Source organism: Oryctolagus cuniculus, chromosome 18 (assembly GCF_051225735.1).
Source record: "Oryctolagus cuniculus isolate XC-2025 breed Fujian yellow rabbit chromosome 18, ASM5122573v1, whole genome shotgun sequence".
NCBI classification, from domain to species: Eukaryota; Metazoa; Chordata; class Mammalia; order Lagomorpha; family Leporidae; genus Oryctolagus; species Oryctolagus cuniculus.
This window is the reverse complement of record NC_142884.1, coordinates 44684807-44709070: the sequence shown is the minus strand read 5'-3', so window position 1 is coordinate 44709070 and position 24264 is coordinate 44684807. Positions and strand designations below refer to the sequence as shown.

At 51.2% G+C, this 24264-nt stretch overlaps 1 protein-coding gene across 8 annotated transcripts in view; it reads right to left on the bottom strand.

Annotated features, from left to right (window-relative positions):
- NOD2 (nucleotide binding oligomerization domain containing 2) overlaps positions 1-24264 on the bottom strand; it is a 41059-nt gene that overhangs the window by 5484 nt on the left and 11311 nt on the right. For 5 of the 8 annotated variants that reach the window (XR_001795775.4, XR_016224565.1, XM_008275042.5 and 2 more), the window contains exons 3-10: positions 20734-20839; positions 15230-17045; positions 10529-10612; positions 10232-10315; positions 7262-7345; positions 4117-4200; positions 3542-3625; positions 1680-1763 (exon numbers count right to left, since the gene is read on the bottom strand). Coding sequence is in view for 4 of the 8 variants with exons in the window: in XM_008275042.5 (XP_008273264.1) it covers positions 1680-1763; positions 3542-3625; positions 4117-4200; positions 7262-7345; positions 10232-10315; positions 10529-10612; positions 15230-17045; positions 20734-20839 (2426 nt within the window). In the remaining 4 variants the exon portion in view is untranslated. Of the gene's footprint in view, positions 1-1679; positions 1764-3541; positions 3626-4116; positions 4201-7261; positions 7346-10231; positions 10316-10528; positions 10613-11726; positions 11837-15229; positions 17046-20733; positions 20840-24264 lie in introns of all 8 variants that reach the window. The other 3 variants (XR_016224567.1, XM_089318848.1, XR_016224566.1) reach the window with 2 other exon arrangements.

The following is a 24264-nucleotide window of genomic DNA, read 5'->3' as shown; positions in this document are numbered from 1 at the left end:
TGGATGGCGGTCTGGCAGCAAAGCTGTGCTCTCACGGAGGCAGCCGCCTGCCTGTCTCTGCAGGCAAGTGTTTTCCTCGGGCCACATTTGCCAGGGCGGTTGCTACCTTCCCCCAACAAAAGGGGCCATCGGTTGTACCCTGAGGTCCTCATGAAACCAGGCCTTGGCTGCAGCCTCAGAGAAAATGGACACAACCTGGGGTGTCGCTAGGCAGACTCCAGCTCACACCTGCTGGCCCTTTCTTTGTGGCGTGGTTCTCTAGCCACTGGGTCCACTAGCATGGAGGAAGCAACAGTGCCCCCACCACCTCCCCAGCCCCTGCTGCTGCCAGGACCTCAAGTCCCACAGCCCCTTTCCCAGCGTCCTCTGCTTCCCTCAGCCTAGTCCAAGCCTCCCTCATCTCCCACACCTCTTGCCTGGTCTCCCTGCTGCCTTCCAACCTTCTGGTCTCCTTTCCACACAAGCAAGAATAACCCTTTTATAACATAAACCAGATCACATGACTGCCCTGGTTAAAATCCTCCAAAGTCTTCCCAAAACTCCTTGCCATGGCCGAGGCCTGCGTGGCCAGCTCCTCCCACCTCCTCCCCACTCCACTCCTCCATCACATTCCAGCTGCACAGGCTGGCTTTCTGTCCCCAAAACCACTAAGCTCATTTCTGCCTTAGGGCCTTTGCACTTGCTGTTCCATCCACCTGAAATGTGCTTCCAAGAGCCTCAGTGTAGCAGCTCCTTCTAGATCAGATTTCAATTCAAGGGCCACCTTTTCAGAAAAGCCCTGCACCAGCTGCTGCAACCCCAGCCTCTCCCCATCTCCCTCTGGAACCAGAAATGTCCTTGTTAACTTGCTTAATCATTATCTGTCTCCCTCATTAGAATTTAAGAGCTGTGTTAGCAGGCGCCTGCCCTCTCCTTTTTCCCTCATTCTACCGGCACCGCCAGAGCAGGTGCACAAGCAAGATATCTTGGATGAATACATAGAAGCATGAATGTGTGCATAAATGAATGAATGTATGACGAATGAATGAATGAATGAATGATCACCTGAATAAATGTAAGTGTGCATGCTGCACAACACAAGAGAAACCACCGGCGATGGCCATCCCACCTAAGAGGGAGACAGCCTTGGAGTAGGGAGAGACATTTCTATCAGCAACCGGCCCATCCATATTCACTTGGCTTTGACCTCCAACTGTGAGGGCCACTGGCTGGCAGGACCTGCCTCTCTCTGCCTGAGGCTTTGCTCCTGACCCCAAAGCTGCATGTGCTGGAGAATTCATACCCTCCCCCACTCCCCGCCCCGAAGCATATGAGGCAGCAGCACATGGTGGATAAGTGCCCTTGTCTGGTGAGGTAACCAGCCATGTTCTGCATTCCTGTAGAGCCCCATCAGGACTGAGCTCCAATTTCTCAGTGATCACTGGCTCAAGAACCAGCCCCTATCGGTTACCTTCCCTCCCCCACCTCACTTCACTACTTTCCCACCAGTGTTTGCTGGACCACCTCCCAGGTAACCACGTTGGCACTGGAATCCTTGTCGACCCAGACTAACACAAGCTGCTGCTGTCCACCTAGGGTGAGTTACTCTGGCTGCACAGCTGCCCCAGGCTCTACTTCACAAACACCCCTTCCCCAAGGCCGGCCATCACTGCCCCAGCTCCCACTGGTGAGGTCCTTACTTCAAGACTTTCAAACTTGAATTCCTCTTTAGTCCTTCTGCGAGAGAACACACGCCTGCATCCTGGAGATGGTTCTCTTCCAGGCTGGCAAGAACAAGAGAGAAAACCTCACTGATGAGATCACATTCATGATGTGCATAGAGATTAATCTGCATACCCCCTCCCATTTAGAAAATCCAACTTCTGAACACCCAAGTTCATGGATGAAGTTAGGGCAGGCAGATTCTCAATTCCAGGACAATTTTGCAAGGGAATTTGCCCCAGGGCTCTCCTAGATAATGAGTTCCTCCCATACCCCAGCAACCATATTCCCTTTCTTTAATGGAAGCTTCATTTCATTTGGGGCAGTCACATACTCAGTGAAAAAAAAAAATAATTTCCCAACATCCACTGCAGCCAGAGCTGGGCAAGAGACATACACAGGGCTTTGATACACAAGGGGAAGTTGACAGGAGGGGTTTCTGGGAAAGAGACCTGGCCAGCCTGTGGCTTTCCTCCTTCCAGGTTTGTATCCTTTCTGAATCCTGGAATACAGAAGTAATAGCGCAGGTAGGGGCAGCTACCTTGTGATTAGGGGGCAACAACTGTAAGGATGAAGTCATAGGCTAAGGACGATGGACCAGAAAGACACAGAAACTAGGCCTTTTGTAGCTACGACACCAGCCCTATGTCACCTACCTTCAGATTGCCTGTCCACGAAAACATAAACCTTTTATTGGCTTAAGCTTCTGTAGATGAAGGTTTCCTATCACTTGCAGCTTCATATAGTGTTAAACTAACCTAAATTTGGCCTGAAGCCACCTCCATACTTTGAGTTCCTATGCAGTGACCTGCAACCTAAGTTAGCACATAAATAAATTGCAATCTAAGAGTATATTCGTATAACAAACAGCCAAGTCTCAGCCAATCATAGCAGCTGAACGTCAGCCAATCACAGGCTGTCAGCTCATCTCAAATGCTGAGCTGTAACCCATCAAGCTCTCTCTGTGTGTCACCTCCCTTTACCCTCTGCAAATACTATTTGGCCACATTGCTGGGTGGAGCTCTCTGGGTCTTTCTTCTTGATCCATGAGCATTCTTTGCTCAAGTAAACACTGCCAAATTTAGTTTGTCTAAAGTTTTTAAGAGCAGTGGTAAGTGGTGCACTCACAATGAGGTGCTCCTCTACTTAGACATCCAAGTGACAGAATCCAATCAGTATATAGTCAGCGGCAAATTGGCAGAGCTAGCAAGCCCTGCCAACGACCAAGGCTGTTGTAGCACAAGTTTGCCTCCCTTCACTGTGCTCAGAGACAGGTTTTTCACCAAGTGAAGGTCTGTGGCATCTTTGCTGCTAAGCAGGTCTGCCAGCACCAGTTTTCTAATCATTAGCCCTTTTTAGCAATAAAGGATATTTTAATTAAGGTATACACTATTTTTTATGATATAAAGCAATTGCACACTTGGAAGACGAGCGGTAACAGAACTCTCCTGCACGGGGAAACCAACAAAGTATGTGATTTGCTTTACTGCACTGGGATGCAACAGGACCCATAGTACTTCCGAGGTATGCCTACATCCGATTTCTAGCAACGCCTCTAAGGTTTCAGGGCCTTTCTCCTTCCTCAAGAAACCACACTCAGCCTTTTTCCTCCCTGCTAGGACCTGGAACTGCCCAGAGCGCATCAGGAGACCCTACAGTGGCATCTAAAGGATGGAGAACTTGGAGTCCCTGCAGGTCAGCACTGTGTGCACAGTCCACGCTCCTCCTTCAACTTCCCCGAACTCCACTCCGCCTTCCAAGGTGGCCCCATGGATGCGGCCAGGGAACCAACGAAAGCTGTTCACTGCCTCTCATGAGCAGGGAACCCCCCCAAACTCACCAGAGTTCTTCTAGTGCCACGTTCTTCTCCAGCATCGATGCTAAGGCCTGGGCACCCACACTGCCAATGTTGTTCCCCACCAGGCTGGATGTAAACATGGAGCAAAAACGTCAGAGCACAGAGGGACCTCAGAGATTAGCTGATGTACAAAGAGCAAAACAGCACACACAGCCTCACTCTCCAGTCTGCTCCATATCAGACATCACTAACTGGCTACAGGACTGTTTTACACTTAAGACATCACTAATCGATTATAGTGTCTTTAAGGCCAGGAGCAGCCTTAGAGGCCTCCCCAACATGGTACACTGGGCAGCCACTATCAATGCACTGGACGTGCTTCTTGAGACAAACGCTCCTGATCCTACCCTGCATCTCCCATTCATGGGGAGTGAATGAAGACCTTGAGAGGGCAAAGGCTATCTCCAAAGTCACCCAGAGAGACTCAGTGTCCTGACTGCCTCACGTGGCGATGGGGCGGGGGATGGGAGTGCAGAACTGAAGTTCAAAGAGTTTCAAAGGCAGCTCAAGCTCCTCCTGGCTCTCACATGACCGCCGTAGGGCAGAGGAAGTCTTACCTGAGCCATTTCAAGCTTTGATGGTCACTCAAGGCTTCTGCCAGGGCCTGGGCCCCCTTGTCACCCACTTTGTTGCCCCAGAACCTGGGAAGAACAGCACAGTGAACCGTCAGTGTCAGTGCATGTTGGCTACATGTTCCACACACCCTCCAGTGCACTCCTGCTCTCTGCAGGCCCAGCCGACTCCAGCCAGGTCTCCCAGCAACGTGAACCTGCCCCCTTCTTCCTGGTGGGGTACAGAGGCCCACCCACCCCATACCCTCAGGGATGGGAGACTCACTCCCAATAGTAATACACCAAGTTGTGACATTTTTCCTTTTTCCTGACTTTATTTTTTTTTTTAATTTATTTATTTGAAACTCAGAGCTACAGAGAGAGTGGGAGAGAAAGAGAGAGAATTTTCTATCTGCCAGTTCACTCCCCAAATGACCACATGACCACAATGGCTGAGACTGGACCAGGCTTAAGCCAGGAGCTTTTTCTGGGTCTCCCACATAAGTGGCAGGGGCCCAGACACTTGGGCCATCTTCTGTTGCTTTCCCAAGAGCATTAGCGGGAAGCTAGATTGGAAGTGGGGCAGCCAGGACTTGAACTGACACCCACATGGGATTCTGGTATCACAGGAGGTATCTTAGCCACAACACTGGTCCCTTTCCTGACTTTAGTTCGGATCCTGTAAGTGACCCCTGGGAGGTGGTAAGTACCCTCTGGGAGCACCCAGAACAAGTCTAACTCTCCTTCACACATCAGCTCTTCATCTCTTGCTCCTTCTTATCACCTCCAATTGCTTCATGATATCTAACTCCTTTGCCCTCTGGGCCATTCTCCTGTGACCCTCTGCAGTCTGGAAATATCAATTTTTCAAAGAGGTAGAACTCAACTCGCTCCTTTTTTTTTTTTTTTTTTTTTGACAGGCAGAGTGGACAGTGAGAGAGAGAGAGACAGAGAGAAAGGTCTTCCTTTGCCGTTGGTTCACCCTCCAATGGCCGCCGCGGCCGGCGCGCTGCGGCCGGCGCACCGCGCTGATCCGATGGCAGGAGCCAGGAGCCAGGTGCTTTTCCTGGTCTCCCATGGGGTGCAGGGCCCAAGCACCTGAGCCATCCTCCACTGCACTCCCTGGCCACAGCAGAGGGCTGGCCTGGAAGAGGGGCAACCGGGACAGAATCCGGTGCCCCGACCGGGACTAGAACCCGGTGTGCCGGCGCCGGCCTCAACTCGCTCCTTTTGACCCAGCTATTATACAGATGGGGACTTGCCCTGGGGGTGTATGTCCCCAAGGGAGCACGGAGAGCTGAACTCGTGTTCACAGCATTTTCACTCAGGGAATAGCGGTAGAGCCCTGGCTATGTGCCAACACTGCTCTGTGCTCCAGGGATATGACACTATAACAGCAAGACATAGGGCAGCAATCTAGGCAAGCAGCAACAGGTGACTAGTGAAACAGATCATGGACATCAAACCAATGCAATACAATGCAGCTCTTCTTTTAAAAACGGAGGTCACAATGAGGGCAGGTGTTGTGGCACAAGTGGATTGCGCTGTCACTTAAGATGCCTGCATCCCATAGCTGAGTGGCTGGCATTGAGTTCCACTTGCAATCCAGCTTCCTGCCAGTGTGCATCCTGGGAAACAGCGGATGACAGCCCAAGGACTTGGATCCCTGATACCCACATGGAAAACCAGGATGGACACAGCCCCAGGTATTGTGAGCATCTGGGGAGTGAACTAGCAGATGGAATGCCTCTCTCTCTCTGCCTTTCAAATAGATAGACTTTTAAAAATAAAAAGCCGAGTCATAATGATCTGAAAAGATACTCATAATATATTGTAAAGCAAAAAAAAAAAATCTTTTAAATTGAAAAGCAAGATACCAAGCAGTTTGCATCATATGACAGTGTTTGCGGGTCTGAGTACAGTGTCTGGCCCAGACAGGTACTTTAAGAAATACGTCTTGGAAGAGAGCTAAGTGCCCCAGATGTGGCAGATGTGACCTGGAGCAGAGGAGAGCTCAGTGGGGCTCTGGCCCCCGGGCTGGGCTCCATTGCTCCAACGCAGTTTGGAAAGATGCTGATTTCTGAGCAGCATAGTCCTACACCTGACTCAAACTGAAATCTGTGGGCAACATGCCTGTCTGTGAAACAGATCAGGGCACCTGGGCCCAAGGTTATTCTCTCTTTCTATAGTTTCAGGTGCTAAAACTGGTTAAACAGACCTCAGTTCACACGGCACAGGCGAGGGGCTATTGGAGTGCAACCCAGCGGGAGAGCTGCCCTGCCAGCAGTCAGGGGAAGCCTTACTTTGCAGCCCTGTGGGTGTGGATCCCCCCTTCCCCCTTCTAGGCCTGAGCATGGCCCTACAGCAAGCGAGAGCTCAAGTATACCTAGGACAACCTCTCCAGTCCTATCCCTTCCCATTTCTTCCACTTCTCAAGGCTTCTCACCCTCAGCCGTACACCCACTGCAGAGCCGTTTTAAATTACTGATACCATGGGGCCGGTGTTGTGCTATAGCAGGTAAAGCTGCCGCCTGCAGCACTGGCATCCCATATGGACACCAGCTCCAGTCCCGGCTGCTCCACTTCTGATCCAGTGCCCTCCTAATGGCCTGGGAAAAGCAGCAGAAGATGACCCAAGTGCTTGGGCCCCTGCACTCACACGGGAAAGCTGGGCCATTTGGGGAGTGAGCCAGCAGAGGGAAGATCTCTGTCTCTCCCCCTCTCTCTGTAACTCTGCCTTTCAAATGAACAAAATAAAAAAGAAAACTTAAAAACAGAATCACCGACTCCTGAGTCTTGCACCCAGCTACTTTCATTCCACTAGTCTGGGGTAGGACCTGGGCAATGGTGTTCTTTGGACACACGGAGTAGTTCCATGTACAGCCAAGGCATAGCCCTAAGCACCCATGAGAACCTAGCCTATGGCACTGCCCTCCCCCAACCCTGGCATCCCCAACTTCCTGTTTATCAGATGAAGATGCAAGTACTGCAGCGGCCAAGGGCAGCCCACACTCTCTCTGGCTTGCCATCCCCATTGGAGCCTGGGCTGCCTTTGGGCCTATCCGGCTAAAGAGTTTCGCTTGCCCCCAAATCCTTGAAAGGCCCCAGACCTCTCCACGCAGGCCCCTCTGCCCCAGAGAATCCAACATACCCCAGGAACTGCAAGGAGCTGTTGTCTCGGAGCCCCTCGGCCAGCACCTGGGCTCCTTCAGCGGTGATGTGGTTATTCCCCAGCCTGGAAAAGAAGACAGAGGAGGGTGAGAGCCCGCTGAGGGCAGGGGCCCGGGCTTGTCAGTGTCATGGGCAGAGAGAGCCAGATTCACCCAGGACACAACAGCCCCATAGGTGCTGTTCAGCTGAGCATACTCAATGGCTGCAGTGCCTTTTTTCCCACCAGCAGAGAAAGGGCTGTGGGACCTGTTATGCAAAGCAGTGAGACAGGTCTGGTTGCAGGTGGTTTCCCCAGGGGTGCCAGGGGAGCAAGGGGGACTCACTGTCTCACCTTCTCCTGTGGTCTCAGCCACTCTGGGTCTAGGCTCCCACGTGTCCCCGTGCCCTTCCTGGATCTGCTGTTACCTGTCCTGCAAGATCCAGGGCAGGTCTGGGAGGCTGGGCCAGCCGAGACTTCCCGGAGAGCTTTTTGCCAACACCAAGAGGGACAACACTGTGGGAGGGAGGGCGGGCCACAGGGAAGCAGCTAGGCTGGGAGAGAGCTGGGGAATCCCGGGCAAGGCAGGCCCTCCCAGCAGCCAAATCCAGGTAACCCGGTGAATTTCAGAGCCTGCCCCAGAACACTTACCCACAGCCCAGGTTCCCTGGAATAAAAACCTGTTTCCCCCTTTTCAAAGAGTTTTAAGCCTGCCTGCCTCCCGACAACCCTTAGAGGGCAGGTGTGATCATCCCCTTCGAGAGGGCTGTGGCGCCAGGAGGAGGCTCAGAGCCCTCCAGCCCAGCTCCGCAGGTGCCCAGGCGCCCGGGCTGTTGTGACTGGAATCTCGGGGTCGCTGGAATCTGCAGGCCAGGGGCTGGGATGAGGCTCTCCTGCTGAGGACTCCCCAGGGGCTTTGCTGACCTCTCTCTGAACCACCCTGAAGTCCAGGGTGCTCCCCCCAGCCCCCCTTGCCTCCTTCCGGCTTCACTCAGGGTTAGACCCCCCCAATATCCCCCTTCCCGTTGCCCCCAAGAAGCATTTTCCCCAGTTTGGGGGGTGGGGGTCTTGAAGGAGTTCATGGAAAATGCATACTGTGGGGGAAAACGCACAGATTTCAAACTTTTCGGCACCAAAAATAAGCTCATCTTTCAATTCCATTTTCCACGCACTTTCTGAAGCCCCCTCGTACATGTGTGGCACATCTAATTTCTTCTTGGAGGACTGGACTAACAGAAGGCTGAGCAAGCTGAGAGCTTACATAATTGGCCCAGGATCTCGCAGTCCCCGAGCCTGCTATATAAAGCACTTGCAAAACAGTGCCAGCTCTGTACGTACAGTAACTCAATCGTGAACCATGAGATGGCTCTTATTATTGTCCCCACTTACAGAGGGGCACATGGAAGCATACAGACACGAGGCTGACCCAGGTCACACAGCTAATGAGGATTCCAATCACAGGAATCCTGGAGTCAAACCTTGGGCAGTCTGGGGAGGGCATTTGGCCTGATGGTTAAGATTCCAGTTAGGATGCCCACATCCCATATCAGAGTCCTTGAGTTAAAGTCCCAATTCCAGCCCTCAGTGGCAGCTTCCCTGGGAGAGGCACTACGGCTCGAGTAGTTGGCCCCTGCCACCCACATGGGAGATCAGGCTTGAGTGCCTGTCTTCCAGCGTCAGCTCTAGTCCAGTCCTGGCTGCTGCAGGCATTTGGGGAGTGAACCAGCAGACAGGGGCTGTCTCTACTGTCTGAGTCTCTCTTGCCTCTCAAATTAAAAAAAAAAAATTAAATTTAAAAACAAACAAGCTTGAGCAATGTGGCTCCAGGGTCCCTGCTCTCAACTCTGACAATGCATTGGTCACAAACCCAGGTCTCCAACTCTGAGTCCAGCACCCTTATTATTTATTTATTTATTTATTTATTTATTTTCATTTTATTTAAAAGGCTGAGAGAGGAGAGAGACCTTCCACGTGCTGGTTCACTCAATGCCCACCACAACTGGGGCTGGGTCAGGCTAAAACCAAGAGTCCAGAACTCCATACATGTCTCCTACATGAGAAGAAGGGACTGAGGTACTACAGCCCCAATCTGCTGCCTCCCACAGTGCTCATTAGCAGGAAGCCAAAGCAAAAGTTGAGTACCTGGGACTCAAACCAGGCACTCTATTATGGAATGCAGATGTCCCAAATGGCGACTTTACTGCTACCAACAAGCTGGCCCCAGAGTCCCACACCCTTCTACAAGCCACAGCTCTCCCCAAAGGGTTAAGCCATCCCAGGTATGGCCATAGCAGGTGGGGGTGGCAGAACAGAGTCCTCTATAAAATCGGTGCCTATGACCTCAGCAGCCCTAGCTGAGACGGAGCTACATGATCAATGGCAGCACAAGCCCCCAACCCAGCCCAGCAGTTGGAAAGAATGGATGGAAGCAATGTCTTCACAAATGGCAGGAGAAAGAAGCCAGGCCAAGCTGGGATCATCCGGAGAGGCTATTTAATTGCACACAGGAGACTCCAGTTGAGGCTGGGAGGCTCCAGAGTAGCAGAGATGAAGACCTCCCAGTTGGGAGGGCAGACCCTGCACCCTGCAAGCAGTGAGGGGTCTCCTAGGAGCAATTCGGTTGCTGGCTGCCCTGTATTGGGAGCAAGTAAGTGACTGCATACGTCTCTCCCCAGCAGGACATGCTCAGTGTGTGCCAGGGAACAGAGTAACCTCAGGGCTTGGGACATTCAGATCCAGAGAAGAAAAAGGGCCTGGAGGCCCATTTTCACCCTGAGGGCTAAAGGTCAAAGGGCAGGAAGTCCCCAGCAGAACCGCTGCAGTTTGCTGGGGAAGTCATGGCATCAGAGCAACTCCCAGGAGACCATGCCCTGGTATTCAGTTGATGATGGTGAGCCCAGTGAGGGCCAGGCCACAGCCATGATCTGCTGTGGAAAGAACATTTTCCAGGAAACGGGGAAGCCCCAGACTCACCTCAATGCCAAGAAGTTCTGCTTGCACGCAAGGAGCTGGGCCACGGAGTGGGCACAGCCATCGGTCAGCTTGTTGTTGAACAGACTGTTGAGTTGCAAGAGAAGACACGTGAAGACAAGGCCAGTGAGCACCCAAACCCAGGGTCATCTGTTCCCTGGGGACAGGGATCACCCTGCACCCTCCAGTCACGCAAACACACGGCCCCTGCCCATCGCTCATTCACAGCTGCCCAGAGCGTGACCAGCCCAGGGCGAGGCTGGGGGCTCGGCCCGATGTCCACAGCCCAGCCTGACTTACGCCAACTTCTGCAGTTGTTCACAGTGAAGAGCATGTTCGATGAGCTTGCAAATGCCTCGGTCTGAGATATTGTTATCTCGCAGACTAAGGAAGACAAAAATAAATAAATTTGAAAGCGAAGTTGATAAAAGAGGGAAAAGATGTACAAAATCTCAAAGGAGGCTTTCACTCATCCCCAAAGTCTGTGCTTCTAGGAAATGTATAGAGCATCCCAGAAAAGTGGGGACCCCGACCCCTCCTGACCAAGGAGCTGACGTGGTGTGGGACAGTGGGGACAGCCCAGGAAGCAGGGACCAGAGCTCCTACAAAAGAACATTGCAATCCTTTGGAAGTCACATCTCATTTCAGGCACTGTTTCATCCCTGACCCTCACAGCAGCCTCACAGAAGGCTCCAAGGTGGAAAGGAGCTGACGTATGGGAAAGCTACAGCTGGAACTAGCCAGACCATCTACCAGGTGAGCAGACGGTAGACCAGTTGTACCAGAGTAGCCAATAGTCTAGAAACACTGGCAGGCTGTGGTTAGCGAGGCTCCGCTGATCAGTCCTCCACCCTAGTGACAATACTCCTACAGCTAGACCCCTCCCGGCAAGCTCTTTGTGACCCTCCTCTTGAGCCAGCATTCCCCAATCTCGTGATCACAAGATCACCTGGAAACTTCCTGAAAATACAGATTCCCAGGGCCCACCCCTGGAGCTAGCCATGCTGTATGAGCCGGGAAGGGCCCAGGGACCCGCATGTTTCAACATTTGGGCACGTGCTTCTTTATATTCAGGCAGGCTGGGGAGACCTTGAGTGAGTTATTTTAACAGTTCAGGCTCTGGAGTCCCTGGGCTGGAAGTTCTGATCCAGATTAGCCCCTCCCTAGCTATCGGCTGGTCCCTGCAGGATTGCTAACCTCACCGGGCTGGGTGTGCGCACCCGGCGCAGCTGCGACTCCCCTGCAATCATGATCACAGGCATTCTGGGAACAAGTTATGTGCCTGGCACTGCCCTAAGTATTTGCCACTAGTGACGTCGTTCAATCCTCGCGGCATGCCCATGACATAGGGGTAATCACTATGTGCATTTGAGAGACTCAAACGAAAGCACAGACAAATGAAGGGACTTGGCCAAGGTTGCACAGCACAGAAAGGATTTGAACCTAGGTGGCCAGGCTCTAAATCCCACTCCTAACCATAGCATTCTATGGTCTCCACCTTAGGGCCTCTTAAGGGCTCACGAGAACCGTAATTTTCAGAATGCAGGTTGCACGACCTGTTAGTGGTCACGAAAGCAGCTCTGGAGGCCTTCGGCAGCATATTTGCAACTGAAATAGGACAGAACAGAAGAAGAGAGCAGAATGTATGAGTTAATAAAGGAAAGTCGTTTCTGTAAAGCTTTTGTTTCTATTTTACATGCTCGTATGTTCTCTCTGTGTGTGTCTCTTACCCTGAGTCACAGCCAGAAAACTTTGAAAGTCATTACCCTAGAGTCACAGAGAGCCGAGGTCTGAAGAAACCTATAGAGGGGCACTTGGTGTATGGGGTTGCTTAGAGGCTGAGGATTTGGTTGGCATGGAAACACTTCAAGTGGAAGAGATGCAGTGTGGTGCTACGGGAGAGGAGCCAGTCCTCCCAGCCTCCCTCCCCTCTCTCTCTCTCTCTCTCTCTCTCTCTGCCTGTCTCTACCCCTCTCTCATATATACACATGGAAAGTGTCCATGCGGGAACTTCACGGTGGTCTCTCCTTCCCCACCGGGATGGCGATTTTAGTGCGTGTAGAGAGCACAGCTTGATCAAGGACTTTAATCGTTAATGAAACATCAAACTGGTTCCCACAGACCTGTAGCTCTCACAGCACGAACTCTAGACCACTTACATTAGAATACCAAGGATGTGTGTCACCAACACAGGTTCCTGGGGCCCCCACCCCAGACCTCCTGAATGGGAATTACCAGGGACAGGCCCAGGAATCTGTATGTCCACAAGTCCCTTTCCAGCATACAATCTGAGCATGATAAGTCAGAACCAGGCTAGCCTTACCCCTCCCCTGAAAATAGATGTACACCCACAGTGTCCTCTTGGGCCTTCTGCACACCACAGGGGTCATGCAAACATTCCCAATGGAGGACACGGAATCCACTCAATTAATTCCACTACTTCTAGTATCATATAGCATAGGTGGGTAACCACAGTCTACAACACTTTATATCTCAAAATACCCGGGACAATCTGAAAGCTCCTAGCACAGAGAAGTGGTTTGTAGAAATGTTTGTAGAAGATGCAAATGCTAATTACCCCAATTTAATCATTAAGCATTGCATATATATACTGAGTTATCACACTGTTGCCCATACATGGCACAAATACTATGTGTCAATTAAAAAAAAAGGATTTCAGGGCCGGCACTGTGGCGTCGCAGGTAAAGCTGCTGCCTGCAGTCCTGGCATCCCATATGGGGGCCAGTTTGAGTCCCAGCTGCTCCACTTCCTATCCAGCTCTCTGCTATGGCCTGGGAAAGCAGTAGAGGATGGCCCAGGCCCTTGTGCCCCTATACATGCATGGGAGATCCAGAAGAAGCTCCTGGCTCCTGGCTTTGGATCAGCACAGATCTGGCCATTGCAGCCAATTAGGGAGTGAACCAGCAGATGGAAGACTTCTCTCTCTCTCTCTCTCTCTCTCTCTCTCTGCCTCTCCTTCTCGCTCTGTGTAACTCTGACTTTTAAGTAAAATAAATAAATTAAAAAAAAAAGGAGTTCTAGGAAAGGATTACAGTGCCTATGAGGATCATCCAGGCCTCCTGAGGTCCAAGGACCCCTTTGAGAACCTGGTAGACTATGAGTGCACTGCCCAGAAAATCCACACATTTCCACAGGAGGGGTCTCCCAACCCCTCAGTCAAAATACGGGGAGTCCTCCCCTAGGGAAGGAGAGCATTGTGCTAGCTCTCTTAATTTTCCCAGCCAGATCCACGCCCCCTCCTTGACTGTCTCTGCACCCCTGCTTCCTGCAAGATGAGTTCAGTGGCAAAGGCACTGGCAGGAGGCAAGAGTCGGGGAGGAGAGTAGGGGCCAAGCATGGTTCTCCCAGGTTGCTGTAGCTCAGGCTGCCCCCTCCAGCTCCCCCACCAGCCAACAAGCACTCCCTCCCCCTGCTCCTTTGCTCCTGCCCACCCCCCAACTGTTACCACCCCAGTGCCCTCCCCTTGCGCTCTGTGCTCTCCCTAACTCCTGTCCCTAACTCCCTTGTCAGAGTTTCTTCCCTACACTCTCCCCTTCGGTGTGGCATCTGTCCCCTCTACATTCACATTTATATCTGACACTAATTGAATCCAGCCTTCAAATTGTATGTACTTCAAAAAGTTCATGGAAATGGAATGAAAAGGTAAATTAATTTTGTGACCAAAAAAATTGAAATCCATAGTTTTTCCATAATAAGCATTTTCCATGAATTTTTTGAAGACCCCCTCAAAGACAAGGAAATTTAAAGTAGTTTTGTACCCAAATTGACTCAGGTTTTCATCCCACTTCCCGTGACCCTTCTGCAGTGCCCGCATATATGTTACGATGACATCGTACACATCACAGCCACAGCGGCTACGTGAGGGCTGACAGAAGCCATGGCCTGGTGTCTAGTACACATTCATATATCTCTTCCAGGGAGGGAAAAAAAAAAAAAGCCTGTTGCTTTGAGCAGAGCAGATGCACCTTGCTCCTGAATTCAAGGACAGCGGGTCCCTCGCTTAGGGTCATCAAGGCCCACCTGGGGGTAGTCCCAAAGCCCCGAGTAGATTTTCCACTTTAATCCTCAACTTCTGCTTTCTCACAGAACATCCCCTTTCACAGCTGGACGGGAAGTCAGGGAGCTGGCAGCATGCTGCTGCCAGTCCTGCCCACACCCTGCGTCCCCTCTCACCCCAGTCGTGGAGAGAAGCCCCTGGGTTCAGCGGCACACACATTCCGCAGGGTGAAACCTCACCGCTTCAGCCAGGGCGCTGAAGGAGACCACGGGGACTACCGAAACCCTGCTGGGACACCTCACTGGCTGGAAAGAAACAGGTCCAGTGTTTCATCTCCCAGGTTCTGGGAGTCCTGCCTCATGGGGATTTTAAAGTCTCTGACGGGGCACAAGTCACCTCTGACTGGGGGCAGCTCGGAATACAGGCATATGTCACACAGAACTTTGCACGTGAAGTACCTCCACGAGCAGCTTACTAGCGGGAAGCAGGGAACTTGTAACCAGGAAGATGTGAGCTGCAGAGCCTGGTGCTGCCATTTCCTGTGTGGCCCTGGACAAGCTGCTTCACGTCTCTGAGCCTCACATCAAGGATAAGGGGATAATCACAACCCTGTTTGGAAAAATGAAATCATCTCCCTGTGTGAAAAAATGAAATGGAAAGATAAGTCTCTTTTGGTACAAAAAAAAATTGAAATCCATGTGTAATGAGGGGGGAAGAAGTTCAAATAAAATGCCTATTATGAAAAATCTAAGCATGGATTCCAAAAGTGCTGTGCACCAAAATAAACTTATCTTTTAACTTCATTCTTCCACAGAATTTTGAAGCACCTTGGTCAGTACAGCCCCGCATGGCAGAGACCTGACCGGGCTGCAGGGCTGGTGCTGAGTCTGCATTTCTGGAGCCCAGCTCAGCGCTCCCACACCTAACTTTGCCAGTGGCATTCCCCACCCCTTGCCAGAGCAACCAGACCCAGCGACACTCACTAGAGGGCCTTGCAAGCCCCGAGGCAAGGCAGCAGCTGCTCTACACCAATGTCACCCACGGAGTTGTGGTCCAGCTGCAGGGCCACAGGCCGCCGGAGGTGGCGCAGCACGAAGGCCAGGGCGGCACACTCAGCAGGGCCCACGCCACAAAACGTCAGCTTGAGGTGCTCAACATTCAGCCCGCGCACAGCCTCCTGGGCCAGCCGTTCCTCCTGCATCTCGTACAGGCTCCGGATGAGCCAGAGGAACCCGGGCATGGCGTGCATGCTCTTGGCCTCCCCCGGCACGGCTGGTGGGATGGACCGGAAGTGCTTGTGGAGGCTGCGGGCCAGACACCAGCGGGCACAGGCCCGGCGCCGGAGCAAGCTCCTCTCAGATGCCTGGCACGCAGCCAGCAGGTCCCGGTGCTCCCGGGACAACAGGCCAGCCAGGAAGGCTGCTGTGATCTGAAGGTTGTGCGGCTCAGTCTTCTGTAGCAAAGCCGCCACGGTGCTTTCCTTGTGCTCCGAGCCCTGGACGCACAGCCTGGGCAGCAGCCTGGACAGCGGCGAGCTGCCAGGCCTGCGACAGTTGAAGAGGTATCTGAGGGAGGCTGTTGGCACATCAGTGCTGAGTACCAAGTAGAAGGCAGCAAGAAAGCACTGGAAAGTAATGTGCAGGAATTCGAGGGGCGCTGTGCTTCCCGGCACGACTCCTTGGGCTTGCACCAGGAAGCCCAGAGAAATGTCATCAGGGTCAACCTGCGCTGCCTGGAGCTGCTGGGCTGAGAACACGTAGCAGCACATGCCCAGGCCCCAGAGAGCCAGTTGGCCGAGGCGCAGGAGGGTGGGGAGCCTTCCTTGAAGGAGGCTCGGCCCCAGGCCCTGGGAGGCTGAGTCTGGGAGGGAGGCATGCCGCAGGAAATGCTGCAAGATCAGCAGGTACATATCCGTGGTGGTCTTTGGGGACCCCCCGTCCTGCAGCAACAGTTCCTGGTGGCATTTAGACACCATCCACGAGAAGACAGGAAGGTGACACAAACCGTGCAGGGCTGAAGTTGTTTGGAGCAGGTGGATGAGGCGATCTGCCACCCCAGGCTCACGATGGCACTTCCTCAGGTACAGCTCGATGCCCTCCTCTGAGAAGCCCTTGAGGTTGAACTCAGTGCGGACATACTTCCTAAGGAACGCTGACACCGCATCCGGACGGCTGGTCAGCACCTTGCGGGCGTTCTTTAGGAGGTTGCCTTGCAGAAGGTTGAAGAGCAGAGTCTGGACAGACGTGGGGTCAGTTGGAGAGCAGTGACGCTCATGGTCCGTGAACTTGAACTTGAACTCATCAAAGCCGTCAAAGGTCAAGAGGATGCGGTCAGGGTGGTCCAGGAGGAACTGGAAGACATCCTGTTGGCCAACATCGGGCCAGCAGCAATGTTCAAAGAGCAGCGTCATTACAGACAGCGGTCTGGCCACACACTGCAGCTGCCGGCAGCTGAATGGGAAGACAAAGAGAAATTCCTGAAAGTCCTGCCCCGTGGCCCACAGCAAGTGCACCTGCTGTAGGAGTGTGCTCTTGCCACTGCCTGCCTCGCCCACCACGAGCACGGTGTCCGCATCTTCATTAAGGTGGCCGTTGGGGCTGAAGAGCTCCTCCAGGCCCAGGGCGGCGGGGCTCTTGTGCAGGGGTCCAGCCATGCCCACCTCGGTCCGGACCTCCAGGGTGTTCTCTGTGTATATGTCCTCCAGGCAGAGGTTCTCTGCTCCATCATAGGTGCTGAGGAAGCGAGACTGTGCAGCTACTATGGTCCGCAGCTTGGACATGTACTTCTTACACGCGGCAGCTAGAAAACAGAAGGAGAGGGAGATGCGGGTGGGGCCGTGGTGAAGAGGGCAGTTACTGGTGGGAGAGAAGACCTGCCGGGCACCTGTCCTGGCTCCTCTACTCACAAGCTGTGAGTTGGACTTGGAGGACGGTCGGGGAGCCTCCCTAAGCCAGGTTCTCTCCCCCTGGGAAGTGGAGAAATGGCGGCCATGACCTCCTAGTTTTTACATGAATAAATGGTGCTTAGCACAAGGTCCAACAAAAGCAAGTGCTTGAATGACAGCAGTGATCGCCATGGTCATTACTGACGTTGGGAGGCGCGCAGAGGGTTGCACCGGGTCGTGGGCTGTGGATGCCCATCTGGCCACACTGGCTGGGCAGCGTTACCCAGGGTCTTTCACCATACAGCCGCCATTGCTTCTTTCTAAAAAGACACAGGAGGCAGAAGAGCTTAGGAATCCAGTTTCAGGAGCCAGACACATCTGATTCTGAAACTTGGATTGATCCACCATCAACATGGACAAGCCACTTAGCCCTGCTGGGCTGCAATTTTCTTGTATGCAAAAATGGATAAAATTGACATCTTAAGAATTATTTCAGGAGACAATGAGATAAAAAGAGATTAGAAGAGTATCTGACACTTGATACACAATGAAACCTGGTTTTTTATTATTACTATCGTGAGTGAGGTAGGCGCAATGGTTCTCCACCCCACCACCACCCTCCCCCACCCCCACGCCCAGTGTCCACATGCTGACTCCTAGAACGGTGACTATGTGACTCTCCAAGGTAAGTGGAACTCTGCAGGGCGATGCAGTCAGAGACCTGGAAATGGGGACATGAGCCTGCGTCCTCTGGGTGCGCCTTCCTCTGGAAGGGCAGAGTCTCTGGTGCCTGGCTTGGGCACTTGGCCTAGACTCTATCCTGCCCACACTTCCCCACCGTGCTCATGCAGCTCTCTGCCTTTCCTTCATCATCCTGAAAACCGAAACTGAGCAAACCACTTCCTGAATCAGGGTTCAGTTCCCCTTTCAACAAATGGGGAAGTGCTGGTCCAGAGTCCCAGCTGGTTCACCCCATCACAGCCTCACTACCCCTACCTAAGCTCCAGCCCGTTTGTTCTTTTCCCTGAGGCCAACAAGTAACTTCCACAGTAAGGTCTTAGCTCCCCTAAGGACAAGGAGTCACTCAAAGAAGAGGCCCTGGGTCTGCACTGCCTTTCTGGTCCCCAGACTGAGGAATGGGTGGCTTTGTCTGCCTTCCACCCAGGAGCATAGGACCAATATCCCAATATACAAAGGTACTTCAAAAAGCTCATGCAAAATTGGAATTAAAAGGCAGTTTATTTTGGTACAACAAACCCTGAAATCCATGTATAAGGGGGCTCTCCAAAAAGTTCATGGAAATGTACACTATGAAAAAACTGGGGCCAGAGTCAAGCAGGTTAAGTGTGAAGGACAGCAGGTCAAGCCACTTCCTGCAAAGTCAGCATCACATATGAACACTGGTTCAAGTCCCAGCTGCTCCACTTCCAATCCAGCTCCATGCTAATGTACCTGGGAAAGCAGTGGAAGATGGCCCAAGTACTTGGACCTCTACCACACTCATGGGAAACCTGGATGGAGTTCTAGGCTCCTGGATTAAGCCTGGCCCAGACCTGGTTGTTGTGGCCATTTGGGGAGTGAACTAGCAGATCTAAGATCTGTGTTTGTGTGTGTGTGTGTTGTGTGTCACTCTACCTTTCAAATAAATAAGTTAAAAAAAAAAGCCCTGTACATAGATTTTAAACATTTTTGTAGCTTTTAAATTCATGAACATTTGAAGTACACACATATATATCTTCTCCTCCAATATCCTGATTTCCAATGTAGGTTTCCAGCCATCCCCAATGATACTGAAATTCTACAAAATTAATAAATAGAAACTTATCACTCCTTTCTAAGAGAAACAAACCCATCAGTGAGCACTTTAGAAGCGGCCTCACCAGGGCTCAGCGCCACACACCTGAAGGCCTGCTCTGCTTGCCATATCAACAGCTTCCGTATCAACGGAAGCTGTTAAGAGCAGAGCTGGTGGCCGGCGCCATGGCTCAATAGGCTAATCCTCCACCTGTGGCGTGGGCACACCACGTTCTAGCCCTGGTCGGGGTCCGGATTCTGTCCCGGTCGCCCCTCTTCCAGGCCAGCTCTCTGCTGTGGCCAGGGAGTGCAGTGGAGGATGGCCCAAGTCCTTGGGCCCTGCACCCCATGGGGGACTAGGATAAGCACCTGGCTCCTGCCATCGGACCAGCGCGGTGCGCCAGCCACAGCGCACCAGCTGCAGCGGTCATTGGAGGTGAACCAACGGCAAAGGAAGACCTTTCTCTCTCTCTCTCTCTCTCACTGTCTACTCTGCCTGTCAAAAAAAAAAAAAAGAGCTGAGCTGGGTACCAGGCTGGACTCTGGGCATCCCCTGTTGTGCACTCACCCCACACCCTATTCTGAGATGAGATGGTGCACATCCAAGTGCCAGGCAAGGCTTCACCACCCCTGCCACAGGCCAGCTCACTGCACATAGGGCAGGGCCCAGTGTGATAAACCTGCTCATCAGCACCAAGGGCCTTCAGTGCCAATGAACTTCCCCCTTGGAGATGTGGGGACAAGACTTGAACAGCACCAGGCTTACATCCTCTTGTTAACTGGTGATTTCTCTACCAAGAAAAGAGAAAGTGTAGGTGGGGACAGTTGAGAATCAAAGCCATCCTTCCATTCATCACTCAACCTGCCTGCCCAGACTTTGCATCTATGAAGTGAAGCAAAGACCTACTTCCCGGCGTTGTGGCGAGGGGCGGAGGTTGTCCACAAGGCACCCAGCAAGGCACCTACTTCGTTTCTACTGCACCACCCAGGCCTCTATGGTTCCCAAGTTGGCTGGTGACTGTGGGCACCAAAGGATGCCAGTTCTCTAAATGTTGGATTCTTGAGTTTCTGCCAGTAAGCAGCTAAGTTTCAGACATCAAAAGAAAAAAAATGTATGCACTTCCTTCTGGGACAGAGAATGAGAGTTTGGATGGTTAGGAACAGCTGAAGTTAGACCTCAAGATAGGGTAGTGTCCAATATCATCAAGCAGTGCAGGAAGAAATGAGAGTTAACAGCTAACATGGTACACTTGCACTCTTTCATTTTTCAAGGTTGATTTGTTTGTTCATCTATTTGAAAGGCAGAGCAACACAGAAACAGGGAGAGACAAATAGAGAGGTCTTCCATGCACTGGGTCACTCCTCAGATGACTGCATCAGCCAGGTCTGGGCCAGGCCAAAGCCAGGAGCCAGGAGCCAGGGACCCCATCCTGGTCCCCCACATCCTGGTCTCCACATCCTGGTCTCTCTTAGGTGTCAGGGGCCTAAGCACTTGGGCCATCTTCCCCTGCCTTCCCATGCCTATCAGCAGGAAGCTGGGTCAGAAGTGGAACAGCCAGGACTAAAGCGAACACTCTGATACGGGATACCTGCTGCACCTCAACACCCGCCCCTCACTTTCATTCTTTGAACCCCTCATAGCCCAACAATGAGACAGCAGATGGTGTTAACCTTAAAATGCAAAAACTTAGTCTCGGGAAGACTTCTGCAGCCAATACGCGGGATGCTCAGAGACACAGGCTTTGCTCTTAGCCCTGAATCCGCACCGACCTCTCTTCGCTCCCTGACTCACTGAGAACACATCCATACCTTCAAAGGGCAGGGACAGTGAGACCGGCAACTTCTGAACATGTTGCAGAAGGAAGGCAGCCAGCCCATTTGCCTTCACTGTGGCAAGATCGAGCAGCCTTCTTGCCTAGGAGAAAAGCAGAAGCCATTACTTTTCCAGAAAGCCTGATGGGGTAGTGTCAGAAAGTTTCTACTGAGTACGGGGTAGGCAGCCCTAATCCAAAAACCCAAAACTTTTTGAGCATAAACATGACATCCCAAGTGGAAAATTTCACACCATGAGAATTTGTTTCATGCACAAAATTACTACAAATATTGTATAAACTTACACTCATGCTATGTATATAAGCATAAATGTCAAAAGTGTATATGAAATGTAAATGAGTTCTGTGTTTAGACTTGGGTCCCATGCCCAAGATACCTCATTATGTTTATGCATATATTCCAAAATCCCAAGAAAATCAGAAATCCAAAACCCTTCAGGTCCCAAGCATTTTGATTAAAGGATATGTACTACAATTTCATAATCTCTCTTCTACCACAATGAAAGGCCATAAAAAAACAACCACATGAATTTAAATCATACAATGGAACATCAAAAAGCTCACAGAAAAACTGAATTAAAAGATAAATTTTTGTGCAAAATATTTTTGAAATTCGTGCATAGCTCTGTCATAATAAATCTTTTTCATGAACTCTTTTTTAAAAAAAGATTTACCTGTTTACTTGAAAAGTAGAGTTACAGAGAGAAAGAGAGAGAGAGAGAATCTTCCATGTGCTGGCTCATTTCCCAGATGGTTACAACAGCCAGGGCTGGGCCAGGCTGAAGCCAGGATCCTGGAATTCCACCTGCATCTCCGCATGGGTGGCAGAGGCCCAGGCATCTGGCTCATCTTCTGCTACCATCCCAGGTGCATTAGCAGCGAGATGGATTGGAAGTGGAGCAGCCAATACTGAAATCAGTGCTCAAACAGGGTGTGCACCCCAGCAGAGGCTTAACCACTGCACAACAATGTCGGCCCCTTCCATGAACTCTTTAAAGACCCCTCACACAGTACCGGATAATGAGCTGAACACACATAACATCCAGCTCCCTCCAAAAATCCACTCGAAGAGTGACTACTGAACAAAAATGAACAAAACAAAGCCATAAACCTACCGACCTACAAAGACAGAGAAAAGGATTCTGGAAGAAACAAATCATTTAGAAGAGACGTGATTTCATAGAGTCTCACGGCTTGAATGCATGAATAGGAGCTCTACTCAGGACTCCTGCATTTGCTCATCTCCAGTCTGAACCGTTCCACTGAACCTCAGACTGCGCACATCCAACTGCCCATGTTCCATCTCCACTTAAATGTTTCATAAACCCACATCCATGCCACACCTACGGCCTTCCTAATCTCTGCAAATGTCAACTCCAACAGTCCAGTTGCTCAGCCCCAGTGTTCTGGAGTCACCCTTGAAGCCTCACCTCTGTAATCCACCTGCAAACCCTGTCGGCTTCCCACCTTCCCAGTGAATCCAGAACAGCGCCGTCCAGTGGAAACACAGTGAGGATGCAATGCAAGCCCGCACATGCAATTTCAAACCTTCTCAAGCCATATTTTTAAAATCAAAAAGAAATTGATGAAATTAACTTTGATCATACAGGTGTGTTCTATTTGATCCAAGATATCTACCCACAATATTATCATTTCAACAAGTAATCAATGTATGGAATTAGTGAAATATGTTACCTTCTTCCTTTCATATGAAGTGTGTGTGGTGCCTTAGCTCAGAGTGGACCAGGTGTGTGTGTTCACAAGTGGTCAGAGTCCATACATTGGACAGGTAGCTATAAAGCCCCACACCTACTCCTCTTTGACCACCATGCTGCTCCAAGCCACCATCACTGCTCACCTGGAAGATGGCAAAGGCCACCAAATGCGTCTCCCTGCCCTGTCCCTGCACCTACATCATATCCTCAATGCCACAGCCAAAGTATGATCCTTTACAACAAATACACCATTCCTGTTAACGAATGTTCCAGCAGCAACTCCATTTTCTGAGTCAAACCCAAGTTCATCAGTAAACTTCAAGAACCAAAACAGATAGAAATCCTCGTCTATCACCATCTGACCTCACCTCTCACGCTTCTTCCCTCTGCTCGCTCCACTCGGTACTGACCTCATGTTTCCTAAAAGTACCAGGCATGCTCCCACCTCTGGGCCTTTGCACAGGCTGTACCTTCTGCTTGCAACGCCATTCCCCTGCTATCAACATGGACAATGCCCTCGCCTCCTTCAGGTCCTTGTTTAAATTCTGCCAGTAAGCATCCTCTGACTACACTACAAAGTTGAACTCACTTATCCCCTACATCCTTCACAAACGCCCATTCCCGACTCCCCTTGATTTCCTCTCTGCAGCACTTACATCCTTCAGATATGGCCTGTCATCTTCCTCTGCGCCCCACTCCCAACCGCTGGAACATGAGCATCTCCAGGACGAGGGTTTCTACCCGCTTGCTTCCCTGAAGTCTCCCCAGTTCCCTAGAAGAATGCCTGGCACAGATGAGCTGCTCCAGGAGTTACTGAAAAAAATTATTGGGAATGAACGCCGAAACTTAAGCCAAAATGGAGAAGCTGAAAACCACACTGTGCACATCCTAGAATTTGTAAAGGGCTCTGGAACTGTCAGCATTAGGCACCTCTGGACTTAAGGAAAAGACTAAAATAAAGACTGAGTCAAAGTGATTTATAAAACAGAGCTCTAGGTTCTCTTATCTACTCCAAGTCACTCCCTGCCCAAGTCTGGAGATTTAGACCCTGGAAGTGCGAGAGAGGGGATCCCTGGATGTGAGAGCCCAAGCACAGTTAAAGAAGTGGATGTCACACCCCAAACGCAAGCTTTAGTTAATGCTGATGCTTCCCAGCCCTCTCACACCCTGGGCTCCCAGACCTCCAGCAGGTAGGAGGTCTGTGGGCTGCTCAGGGAACCTGATGAACCTCAGGGGAAAGTTCAAAAGATATAATACTGCCATTTCCCAAAATGCCCTGAGTGACACTGGTGGTAGGCAAATTTCACCTACACACTCAGTGAGTGTTCAGTCTTCTATTTGGTTTGTGAGAAAGATAACCAAGGATTACCAAATGCTCAAAGAGAGACAGGTGCCAAACAAGCAGGAAAGGGAAAAGCATTCTTTAGGATAAAAAGTTTATGTAGGATAAAAAAAAGACAACTCAGCTAACAAACAAGAACACCCAGCTACTAGGGCCAGCAAGCGGCACAACTGATTAAGCCACTGTCTGCAATGTTGGCATCCCATATGAGGGCCAGATCAAATCCAGTCTGCTCCACTTCCAATCTAGCTCCCTGTTAATGCACCTAGGAAAGCAGCAGAAGACGGCCCAGATACTTGGGCCCCTGACACTCATGTAGGAGACCCAGATGAAGCTCTTGGTTTTAGCCTAACTCAGCCCTGGCCATTGCAGCCACGTGGGCAATGAAGCAGCAGATGGAAGACCTCTCTCTCTCTAACTCTGATTTTCAAATAAATAAATAAATCTTAAA